At 41.8% G+C, this 13,194-nt stretch overlaps 1 protein-coding gene across 4 annotated transcripts in view; it reads left to right on the forward strand.

The window, feature by feature from the left end:
* IL17REL (interleukin 17 receptor E like) overlaps positions 1–13,194 on the forward strand; it is a 205,268-nt gene that overhangs the window by 164,734 nt on the left and 27,340 nt on the right. For all 4 annotated transcript variants that reach the window (XM_069764958.1, XM_069764961.1, XM_069764960.1 and 1 more), the window contains 2 exons: positions 3,211–3,282; positions 4,524–4,578. In XM_069764958.1, the coding sequence (XP_069621059.1) occupies positions 3,211–3,282; positions 4,524–4,578 (127 nt within the window). The remainder of the gene's footprint in view (positions 1–3,210; positions 3,283–4,523; positions 4,579–13,194) is intronic.

Genomic DNA, 13,194 nt, shown 5'->3' on the forward strand with positions numbered 1-13,194 from the left:
GTCAGCTGGTCCTCGGTCGTGCCATTGGCTCTTCTACCTTCAGCTAGCCATCCGGGTTCCAGTACCGTCAGCTGGTTCTCGGCAGTGTCTTTTGCTCTTCTACCTTCTGCTCTCCATCCTGGTTCCAGCACCGTCAGCTGGTTCCGGGCAGAGCCTTTGGCTTAGGTGCCTCCTTCTGGGTATCCGAGTTCCACCAGCGTCAGGTGGTCCTGACTCCTTGGTAGTGCTTTCAGGCATGGGTCCCTCCTGCTTAGTAACCGGGTTCCAGTACCGTCAGCTGGTCCTTGGTCGTGCCATTGGCTCTTGTAGCTTTGGCTAGCCATCCGGGTTCCAGTACCGTCAGCTGGTTCTCGGCAGGATCTTTTGTTCTTGTACCTTCTGCTACATTTCCAAGTTCAAGACCCTAAAGATGACGACCCTGAAGACCGAGAAGCAGAAGAACAAGAAGCTGCAGAACAAAAAGCAGAAGAACATTAAGCATAAGACTAAAAATCAGAGCAAAAGATATTATCTAAATTATAACCAGAAGAAGACTAAGCAGTGTATGGGGGGGAGTCTGTTCCTCCTCGTGGTGCCCCTGGAAAATACCTGCTGCTGCAGGCAAAACTGAACGCGGACAAATACTGTTGTAAATCTTTTGTGACAGGCAGAACGGAAGGTGTAATCTTCAAACTTTTATAGATAACAACTACAGGAATGCCTGTCACAAATAAGAATATTATGAAGAAGAATATGAAGAAGATGAAGAAGTAGAATATGAAGAAGAATAAGAGTTGAATAAGAAGAATATGGAGAATTTGTACAAAAAAGAATAATAAGAAGGTGAAGAAGAAGATGAATAAGGTGAAGAAGATGTTGATGAAAAAGATGCTGCTGCTGAGGATGATGAAGAGGAAAGTGTGGGAGAAATAAAAAAAAAGGTGCAGAGCATGGAAGTAGTGAAACATAAATATGTGACAAAATATAAAAAATCTAAACATAGTCAATATGTATATACAGTATGTTTGTAACTCCGAACGTCTTAAAAAAAAAAAATTCCTGCTCTTCCATTTGATTTGGGCTAAACCTCTATGTCTTTAATGTCTCCTCCACCTCCCCCGATACATTCTACGTTATTCTTTGTTGTTTTCCTTCATGTGTAATTAACCACAAGGAAAGAAAGGGTTTATTTTAATTCCGATATTTTTGTCCCATTGACTTGACTTGGTATCGGGTATCGGTATTGGCGATATCCGATATTTTGTCGATATCGGCCGATCCAATCCGATACGATACTTCCGAATATCGGAAGGTATCGCTCAACACTAATCATGAATTTTAAGCGATATTAGAGGTGTATTTTGCATGCATTTTTGCTTTTGTTTGCTTATTAATATCTCCTTGTATATTTATTTGCCATTTTTAAGTTCTATGGAGAACATAAGAGCCTAAACAGATAACACCACACTCACAGCTTAGTAACATTTGTTAAAAAAATGCCACTGACCCTAAATGACAAAAAAATAAACATTGTAATGTATTATATAGAAATGTAACACTGACTCCTGGTTAACCTAAGAGTTCACATTGGAATATGGAGGGTCCTGGCTGAAATATGCTTTGGGTGTAAGGGTTTATTTACACCAGTTGATATGTGACATTATACCCTTCCAACAAAAGGAGGTTGTATTATTCTCCTTGGAAGAGGTCCTTATATCTGGAGGGGGCTCAGGAGCTAAGCTTCCTCCACACTTGGCAAACACTGGCTAATTTATATAGCTGACATTTGCTTCTAACAGCCACAACTATGATTGAAGTCCCTTAGGGGACTAAAAAGTAATATAAAAAATTAAGAATTAAAAAAAAAATATATATATATAAAAAATTCAAATCACTCCCTTTTCCCACCTGTTAATTATAAAAAAAGGAGAAAAATAATCATATTTGGTTGATGTTATAAAATACTGAAATTAAGTAACCTTATTGGTAAATACTGAAAGGAGAAAAAAATCAAAATGTCAGAATTGTGTTTTTTTGGTCACCTCATCTCTCTAAAAATGTAATATTGAGCATCGTATGTACACACAATTGGTATCAATAAAAGATCAGTTTAACGTTCCAAAAACAATGCCCCCATTTAGCCTCACAAATAACAAAAAACAATGTTACCGCTCTTGGAAATTGGCAACTCAAAGAAAAAAAAGCTTTATAATATTCAGAACCTTAATATAGGCATGTTTGGTATTGCTGTCATTGGAATGACCTGGAAAATCATGCTTCTAAGTAATATTTACCTCACAATATATGTCATGAAAACAAAACCCAAATACAATGTCGGAACTGCCTTTTTTTCACCATTTCATTACACTTGGAACTTTTTCCCAGGTTTCACTACATCATATGGTAAAATCAATAGTGTCATGCCAAACCACAGCTCGTCCTGCAAAAAAACAAGCTCTACGTCAATGGAAAAATAAAAATGCTATGTCTTGAAAAAAAGGGGAGGAAAAAACAAAGGCACAAAACATTCCCAGGGCCTTAAACAGATAAAACGGTTTCCCCACAAATAAAGTAAATTTTAATCAACATGTTGATTAAAAGATCTTGGAATAATAATAAGTTCAACAATTGGATGTGTTTACATAAAATGATCCTGTGGTGAGATAATGTTATAAATACTGTGTAATGGCTGTGTCTGACCGTGCAGGGACATGGTCTGAACATACCACAGTTCCTGGGCGGGGGGGGGGAAGCAAAAGAGAATATAGATATTACAGCACGGGATCGCACATGATTCTTTCTTTGAAGTAAAACATTGTTTAAAAACAGGCAGGGAAATGTTTTACCTCAGAAATAGAATCAGCTGTGATCCCTTGCTGTAAAGTGTACTTTGTTCTTTATGAAAACCCCTTCAAACATCTCCTTTGTCTAGTCTGTCAGACACCACTTCAGATGTGCACTGAAGGATCCATAATGGATTGTTCGCATAGTGAGCGCATAGGCTGCTATTGTGCTTGGCAAGGTCGGTTAGTTTACACAGCACGGTTTACATTACACAATTATTGGGAAATTAGCATTCTTAGTAACGCTCGTTCTAGGTAACCGTACAGTGTGTGTTGGTGACATATTGTGAAGATTGCTGAGTGATGGCACCTTTACTTCGCTATCAACATTGTACACAGATCGTCATTTTGTGTTCCTTTTATGCTCATTTTCAATTTTGTGTTTTAGATAAAAAAGGACAACACGACAAAGTCTGCCACATTGACATATTCAGAAATTCTACCTTGTTTGTGCATTGAGGTAATTTATGTCCTATACATTATCCACTATTTATACCAATACCAATAAGTCCTAATTTACCACATCCTGTGTTGTCATTATGTTTCGTGGTCTTTGTTATACTGTATAGCTATACTATATAAAAAATGAGATTTGGGATTTTTTGCTTTAATAAATATATTTCCTTCATAGCTACATGATTTCCTACATGATTCATTTTCTATGTATACAGGGTGGGCCATTTATATGGATACACCTAAATAAAAGGGAATGGTTGGTGATACATTAGTATATGGGAGGGGGAAACTTTTCAAGATGGGTGGTGACCATGCCGGCCATTTTGAAGTCAGCCATTTTGGATCCAACTTTATTTTTTCCAATGGGAAGAAGGTCATGTGACACATCAAACTTATTGAGAAATTTACAAGAAAAACAATGGTGTACTTGGTTTTAACATAACTTTATTCTTTCATGAGTTATTTACACTTTTTTCTTGTTTACAGCCATTGACATGCCTCAGAGGTTAACACGTGCCGATCTGGCATCAGTCGAACATCCCTTCGCGGATATTAGCTAGTCACAAATGGCACCCTTACAAAATCCAGTTGCTGCAGCATCTCAACGAGGATGACTCAGATTGGTGCACTGAATTTGCAGAATGGGCAAAACAAAAATTTGAACAGAACCCTCAGTTTAAACAGAACATTATGTTCAGTGATGAGGCAAACTTTTTTGGGTGGGCCATTTATATGGATACGCCTAAATAACATGGGAATGGTGACAGTTTTCTTGGGTAGGATGTCTTGCATTGAAATCTGCTGCAATGACCCGGGTACTGAGTTCACCAGATATCAACACAATTTCTATCCGCTCGTCACATCATAACCTCTGCGACATGTCAATGGCTGTAAATGAAGAGAAACTTGTAGATAACTCATGAACGAATAAAATTACATTAAAACTAAGCACACCATTGTTTTTCTTCAGAAATTCTCAATAAGTTTTATGTGTCACATGGATCCAAAATGGCTGACTTCAAAATGGCCGCCATGGTCACCACTCATCCTGAAAAGTTTTCCCCCTCCCATACACTAATGTGCCACAAACAGGAAGTTGATATCACCAATCATTCCCATTTTATTTAGGTATATTCCTGTACATGGCCCACCCTGTATATATATATATATATATATATATATATAATATTTTTTTTGTGTGTGTATGAAGTTATTTTAATGTTCTGATTTAATTTATTCTTTAAGGGTTGGCTATTATATCCTGATTCTAGAAGAACACAACTTTGTCCATTTAAAAACAGTAAGTATTAACAAATTAAATATTTGTCTATTAGAAATCTGGTTCTTGAGCTGATATGTAATGTTGAAGTTGACATGCTTGCTATGCAGAGTGTTAGTCCTGTGTTTCTGATTCATGGGGATAGTCACTCAGAAGACGTACTCTATCAGTCATAAACTAAAGCTACACTTACATGAAATTAGTGCTAATTAGTAACTGCCAGGTAGCAATATAATTTACCACTCAGGTTTTACATTTTTCAATTTCACCACCGAAGTGATATCAGTAATGTATATTCTCTGTATGTACTTAACAGCCACCATTTTCTCCTGTTCCTGGCGCCGCTCCAGTCTTCTTCTGCACCATGCGGTTGAAGTTGTGACTGCTGGTAGGGTTTGCTGGGCAGACTGGAAGTCACTTCTCAATGTAAGGTTGTGAGACTCAGAATAAGGCTCTCAAAAAACGTAATTAGACCTACCGGTAATGTTGTTTCCAGGAATCCATCCTGACAGCACCATGGAGGTTGTCCTTCCTTATAGGGATAGGAAATGCACAAGAGGTTAAAAGACCCTCCCCACACCCATTCACCAGTGTTTTTCCAAGTACCACACCTGGATGGATGCAATTGTTATTTATTCAAATTCTGGACAAGTTGAACACCACAAATACAAAATTAAGGGAGGGAATTACCTCCTGCAGACACTTATGGCCAAAGGCCACCTGATCTGCTGCTGCAGTATCCAACTTATAGTGTTTACAGAACGTATTTATGGTAGACTATGTAGCTGCACTACAGATCTGATCCACCGATGCACCCGCCCTCTTGGCCCAAGAGGTTGCTAGTGCTCGGGTGGAGTGGGCTTTCAATCCTACCAGAACGGGCAACAACTCTGCTTCATATGCTAGGGAAATGGCAGCTATTATCCACCTAGCTAAGGAGGATTTTGACACTTTACTTCCTTTATTCTTTCCCCCGTACTGGACGAATTCATTTGTATCCTGTCTCCATTCCCGAGTTGCTCCAAGATATTGGATGACTGTCTGCCTAACGTCCAAGGAGTGAAAAAAACTTTCTTTTGTTTTTTGGGGACTGACAAAATGAGGGAAGTACTATTTCTTGATTTAATTTCCAAGAGGAGACCTCCTTGGGCAAAAATCTTGGATTTAGCCTTAGGACTATACAAACGTCATAGATCTAAATATAGGGGTTCTGGATAGAGAGTGCCTGTATTTCACCTAGTCCCTTGGCCGAAGTGATGGCTACCAAAAAGACCATCTTCACCGAAAGTTTTGCAATGTCAATGTCTTTTATCGGCTCATACGGGGCCTGCATAGGGCATTAAGCACTAGATTTAAATCCCACGGAGGGATGGATCACCTTAATGAGGGCCTTAATCTCTGCCTTAGAAAACGTGCTACCCACGGGTTAGTTACAAGGGGAAAATAAAAAAAAACACTCAGGGCCGCAATCTGCACCTTCAAAGTGTTTGGTTTTAATCCTTTGTTAAACCACGCTTGGAGACTGGAAGTACCTATGAAAGAGCTACCATTTTCCAGAATGAATCTCTTCCACTTCTTATTGAAAATTGCATAGGTAACAGGCTTATGGCTGGCCTGGATTGTGGAGATCACCTGGTCGGAAAGGCCCTTGGCCCTTAGGATCTACCTTTCAGGATCCATTTCAGGACCTATTTGGGACATCTTCCTCAACAGGGGAAACAAGCTTCGTTTTGGCCAAAATGGGACCACCATCATCACTAATGCACCTTCCCCCTGGATCTTCCTGAAGACCTTTGGTATTAAGGCGATGGGGGGAAGGCGTACAGGAGCTCTCTCCTCCATGTTTAGTTAAAGGCATCGATTCCTTCCTGGTTGTCCACCGGACTGAGGGAGTAGAACCTCTGGACCTGTTGTTTCTCCTGGACGCGAAGAGGTCTAGGCTGGGAGTTCCCCATCGATGGCACAGGAAATCGAAAACTTCTGTTCAGCTCCCACTTGGTGGCCCGAACCTTTTGTCTGCTGAGGTAGTCGGCTACTGTAGATGGACTGCAGATATCGATAAGACTACCTTTTCTGCCCATGTAAATATCCTTGTGGACAGATCTTAGAGTGCCCCGTGTCTTGGGCCTCCCTGGTGACGAAGGAATGATAGTGTTGTCAAGTTGTCTGACATCACTTTTACAGTGCATTGCAAAAGTATTCTGCCCCCTGGAATTTTTCAACCTTTTCCCACATGTCATGCTTCACCAAAAATTTACATTTGGTATCTTTATGTTTGAAGAATCAACAACAAGTGGAACACAATTGTGAAGTTGAATGAAATTTATTGGTTATTTAAAATTTTTGTGGAAATTCAAAAACTGAAAAGTGGGGCGTGCAATATTATTCGGCCCCTTTAGTTTCAGTGCAGCAAACTCAGTCCAGAAGTTCATTGAGGATCTCTGAATGATCCAATGTTGTCCTAAATGCCAAATGATGATAAATATAATCCACCTGTGTGTAATCAAGTCTCTGTATAAATACACCTGCTCTGTGATAGTGTCAGGGTTGGGTTTGATGAACTCGGCACACACCAATTTGTAGATGCAGTGAAAAGGTGTTTATTAATGAGGTAGAGTACATACAGTAGTAGACGTTTCGGTCTAATCAATTGACCTTCATCAATGTACTGAAACAAAATACAACAAAATATAAATAACTAAAGTATATACAAAATAGTGGGTCACTTCATAATCGTTTGTATAGAGCAATATTGTACTGTACCGGAAGTGACGCGGGTAATAGTGTGACGTGTGTTTGTGCGTTCCACTGGGCTCAGAAGTAGGTGGGGTTAAGCCCGGGTGTGCATTCCACCTCGAGGGCATGCGCACTAGGAGGATGTGCCAGTTATTATGACCAGCGCTCTGAGGATACACATAATAACTGGCACATCCTCCTAGTGCGCATGCCCGCGTGAGGGTAGGTTCGGTTAAATTTTTCTTTTTTCTTTTAGCAAACTAAGATTTACCCATTTTATAAACTGGTTGTCCATATATTTATCTGGGCCTTTCTGTTGTTTGTCCTCATGGCCTTGTATCCTCTGCTATATCTCTGCTGCTGTAATATTTTGATGATTCCCAACTTGCCTATGTATTGGTAATTATAACAGTGAAATATTGCTCTATACAAACGATTATGAAGTGACCCACTATTTTGCATTTTGTATATACTTTAGTTATTTATATTTTGTTGTATTTTGTTTCAGTACATTGATGAAGGTGTATTGATTAGACCGAAACGTCTACTACTGTATGTACTCTACCTCATTAATAAACCCCTTTTCACTGCATCTACAAATTGGTGTGTGCCGAGTTCATCGCTATATCCATGACGGCCTGGGCCCCTACTTGAGCACCACCGGTCTTAGTAGTGCCTACGTTTACATTTAATTAAGGGTTCTGTTTGAAGCACAGAGAGCATCATGAAGACCAAGGAACACAACAGGCAAGTCCGTGATACTGTTGTGGAGAAGTTTAAAGCCAGATTTGGGTACAAAGTGATTTCCAAAACTTTAAACATCCCAAGGAGCACTGTGCAAGTGATCATATTGAAATGGAAGGAGTATCATACCACTGCAAACCTACCAAGACCTGGCCATCCCTCTAAACTTTCATCTCAAACAAGGAGAAGACTGATCAGAGATGCAGCCAAGAGGCCCATGATGAACTGCAGAGATCTACAGCTGAGGTGGGACAGTCTGTCTATAGGACAACAATCAGTCGTACACTGCACAAATCTGGCCTTTATGGAAGGGTGGCAAGAAGAAAGCCATTTCTCAAAGATATCCATAAAAAGTGTTGTTTAAAGTTTGCATCAAGCCACCTGGGAGACACACCAAACACGTGGAAGAAGGTGCTCTGGTCAGATGAAACAAAAATCGAACTTTTTGGCAACAATGCCAAAGGATATGTTTGGTGTAAAGGCAACACAGCTCATCACCCTGAACACACCATCCCCACTGTCAATCATGGTGGTGGTAGCATCATGGTTTGGGCCTGCTTTTCTTCAGCAGGGACATGGAATATGGCTAAAATTGAGGGGAAGATGGATGGAGCCAAATACAGGACCATTCTTGAAGAAAACCTGTTGAAGACTGCAAAAGACCTGAGACTGTGACGGAGATTTGTCTTCAAACAAGACAATGATCCCAATCATAAAGTAAATTCTACAATGGAATGGTTCACAAATAAACGTATCCAGGTGTTAGAATGGCCAAGTCAAAGTCCAGACCTCAATCCAATCGAGAATCTGTGGAAAGAGCTGAAAACCACTGTTCACAAATGATCTCCATCAAACTTTACTGAGCTCAAGCTGTTTGCCAAGGAAGAATGTGCAAGAATTTCAGTGTCTCAATGTACAAAACTGATAGAGACATACCCAAGTGACTTGCAGCTGTAATCACAGCAAAAGGTGGCGCAACAAAGTATTAAGTTAAAAGGGCCGAATAATATTGCATGCTCCACTTTTCAGTTTTTTTATTTCCACAATAATTTAAAACAACCAATAAATTTCATTCAACTTCACAATTGTGTTCCACTTGTTGTTGATTCTTCACCAAAAGTTAACATATGGTATCTTTATGTTTGAAGCATGATATGTGGGAAAATGTTGAAAAGTTCCAGGGGGCCGAATACTTTCGCAAGGCACCTTATATGCTGACCTCGCAGGCTGGACTGATTCTGCTTCAAGGTTTCTCACACTGCCCTCAGTTCCCTGAAGTTTGAGGACTAGGGTCTGATGTGCAGGGACCAGCTTCCTTGATAATATCTTCCCTGTAGATGGGCTCACCATCCTTCTCTGCTTGCATCTGTCACTATTGTTATGCAATGTGACAAATTCCACGGAACTCCCCGCGAGAGGTTCTTGGAATTGGTCCACCATATCAGGGATGACTTTAATGATGTGGATAGATTAATCTGTTTGTCCAAGGATGTATGTCTTCTGTCCCAGGTCGATAAGATCTCCCTCTTCAGTCCTCTTGTATGGGCCTGACCCCAACGGACACATGATATGCAGGCCGTTAATGTTCCTAGGACACTCATCGCTGTTCTCATAGAGACCTGATTCCGAAGAAGACGAATCCTGCTCTTTACGGTCACCTGCTTCTTTTCTGGAAGTTGTGATAACCTCTGTTTGGAATCTAACATAACTCCGAGAAATTTCTTCTAGGTGCCAGGCAGCAGGTCTGATTTTTCTTGATTGATGATGCAACCTAGATCGTAGGGATTACTAGATCAAGCTGATCTTCTAATTCCGCCTCTGAGGGTGATATCAGCAGGAAGTCGTCTAAGTATGGGACAATGACCACTTCTTCCCGTCTCAGTTAGGCCACGATCTCGGAAACCAGCTTTGTAAATACTCAAGGCACCGAAGTGAAGTAGAATGGAAGAGCACAAAACTGGAAGTGGTAGCACCTGCCTCCTAGATTTAGGGCGAACCGTAGGTATCTTTGCAAGAGTTGGTGAATCAGACTGTGGTAGTACGTGCTTTTTAGGTCTATTGTACACATTACCGCGTCTTTGTCTATGATGGGAATGGTGGTCTTTAGAGACTCCATTCTGAACCTCTTTTACTCTATCCACCAATTTAGTGGTCTCAAGTGTAATGATAATGTGACTATCTCCTTAGGTTTTTTTTAATATCGCGAACAGTGTTGAATAATATCCCAGACCCACTTCTGAATGTGGAACTGGGACCATCATGCCAGCTTTTAAAAGGTCTTTCATGTCTGTCCAAATGTGAGAGACGGAAGAACTGGTTCGGGAGTCTGTTATCACAAACCTTGCAGGCGGGATCTTATGAAGTCTAGGAAGTAGCCCTCAGAGATACTATTTAAGACCCACTGATTTGGGGAGACTAGCCTCCAAGCCTCTAGCCTATGAATCTCCTCAGGCAACCCCCTACCATCCCAGCGTCATTTCCTTCTACCCCTTGAACCGGAGCCGAAACAAGAGGACGGATATTTGCCTTTTCCCCTTTTAGGGTTGTCCCACCGACTAGAATTCCCTTTCCCCTGAAACTCCTGCCTCTGGGAAGGACGAGCTCTCTGAAAGGGATAATGTTTTTAGGCTTCTCTTCAGGGAACTTTTTTTTCATGTCGGTGGCGTTCTCTAGGATGTTATTGAGAACTGGGCCGAATACTCTCAAGTTCGAAAAGTGTGTGGCACAAAGCTTATTCTTTAATTGGTAATCACCTGACCAAGTCTTCATCCATACAGCTCTTCGAGCTGCGTTGGATAAAGAGTTATTGCGGGCAGCGAAATGTAAGGATTCCACTGAGGTGTCTGCCAAGAACCCAGTGGCGAGTTTTAACAAGGGAAGACCTTCTAGTATAGTCATTCTTTTAGCTGCTCCTCCAGTTGGCATACCCATATATGCATGGACCGGGCCACTGACGTGGCGGCAATGTTTGTTTTGATGATTGCCGCAGAAGCTTCCCAAGCCCTTTTAAGGTGTCCACCCGCCTTCCTGTCCATAGGCTCCCTGAGGATAGATGAGTCCTAAAAGGGAATTGAAGTCTTTCTAGATACTCTGACTACTGGAACGTCGATTTTTGGAATCTCGTCCCAGGTCTTTATCTCTTCCGAGTCAAATGGTAAACGGTCTTAAATCCCGAGGAATGACTAAACTAGCCCGAATATGGTCGTTAACAGGAAACACGAGCCGAATCTGTGACCTCAGACACCCAAACATTTCATCTGGTATCGACTGGGGTTTTTGGGGTTCCTCTATCTGTATAGTCGCTCTGACAGCCTGGAGCAATTCCCCTGTATCGTCAGAGGAAAACAGGTATTTCTTGCCCACTTCAGGAGGTTCTGAGGTGATTTCCCATTCTTCCTCCGGATCCAAGTCTATGGACTGATTCTCCTCTGAAAGGAAAGGTGGGAAATGGTTAGGAGTCCCCTGTAGACGGCTGGTGCTGGATGGTGGCACGCAGCATCGCCTCACCCTCTGAGGATTGCTACATTTCCCATCTCGGTTTCTTAGGCCGGGGACCCTGCTGAGGCGACTGAGCTGGTAACATGCCTGAGATAGAAGCCTGAACTTCCTCTCTAACCATGGAGCGCATCTCCATCAGAAATGTAGATTTCTCGTCCTTGATGATCTTACATATGCATGCCTCACAAAGCTGTTTATCCCTTGAACCAGGCAACTTGCTTCTACAAAGGGCACATCTCCTGGATTTCCCTGAAGCGCTGGCAGGCCTCCTAGCCTCAGGAGTCGAGGCTGGTGTTGTATTATCCTAATAAAGAATAAAAATTTCTTACTTAGCCCCTCTGTTATTTGCCCATTGCCTCCACTCACTATCATTGGTGATTCAGGGAGGGATACTCTTCCCAAGGTCCTCCATGCTGTTTCAGAGGTTTACTCTGTCACAACATAATATCGACTAAGGCAGGCTTATATCCCTACCTTGCCTTCTCACTGCTCAGCAGGTCCTTTCCGGAAACCTTGCTGGATTCCGGCATCTGACGTCATCGGTAGGCACGTCGCTCCCTGCGTACCAGTGTGGAATGCACCCGGAAGTTCCTCCAGCTGCCCCGGATGTGACCTGCCGGTAATGGGCGCTGAGAGCCCTCACCAGAGGGAAGAGGTTCCAACCCCCGGAGCTCCTGCTCAATGGAGAATTTGGCTGAGGAACCCCCCTTCATGGGGTGTTGGCCCCAGGCTTCTTGACAGGGGAAAGGAGAGGATGAACCCCCGAACCGCCTGCGCCCGTCCAAGGTAAATTTTCATCGGATCTCCAACCCCTACCTCTCTCTCATGCCTGTCCTTACAGGGACAGGAAAAACACTTTTTTATTCTCTCGTGCATTTCCTGTCCCTACAAGGAAGGAAGGACAACCTTCATGGTGCTGTCAGGAGGGACGTCCTGGAAACTTTCATTAAGAGGGACAGTAACTGTTAGGGCTCGCTTACACAAGTGCATACATCAGATGAGTACTATCCGATGGTTTATCAGATAGCACTTGGACCAATGTTATACTATGGGGCAGTGCAGAACTGTGGATTTTTGTTATACCAATTCAGCTTGAGAAAAAAAAATCACTACATGCTGTTAGATAGAGGCTCCTCTAATCGAATGACACTCACCCATAAAAGTCTAAGGGTGCTTTTAAGACATCGGACTGCACTCAATTTCTGCAGACTCAGACAACGGAAATGATGGAGAAATTAAGTTCTCCATCTTCTCTGCACCTGTGCTGTGATACTCTCAGGTAAGATAATTGGATCACACTAAGTTGACACTCTGCTCAAACTCGGAGCAGAGTTTGAGCAGAGTGTCATCATCATAAAGGATTTGATTCTCTAGGAGATCAATTGTACGATTGTGTGACCCCAGAAACAGTAGAAGACGGCGACCGGTGACTATTCTACTATACACAGGGAACATACACTACTGATACAGCTCCAATAATAAAATAGTATCTCGGGGATGGTACTTTAAAACTTCTATGTTATCTTGGAATATAGAGCAACATACTTTCTTGAATGCATGGAAAATGATAAAACTTGTTTACAACTGTTTATAGTGTTTCTGTATCTGTAACTATGTGAAAAACCTGATACTATAGTTACCATGTAAACATCTGTAACA

The sequence above is a fragment of the Ranitomeya imitator genome, chromosome 4 (assembly GCF_032444005.1).
Source record: "Ranitomeya imitator isolate aRanImi1 chromosome 4, aRanImi1.pri, whole genome shotgun sequence".
Classification (NCBI taxonomy): domain Eukaryota; kingdom Metazoa; phylum Chordata; class Amphibia; order Anura; family Dendrobatidae; genus Ranitomeya; species Ranitomeya imitator.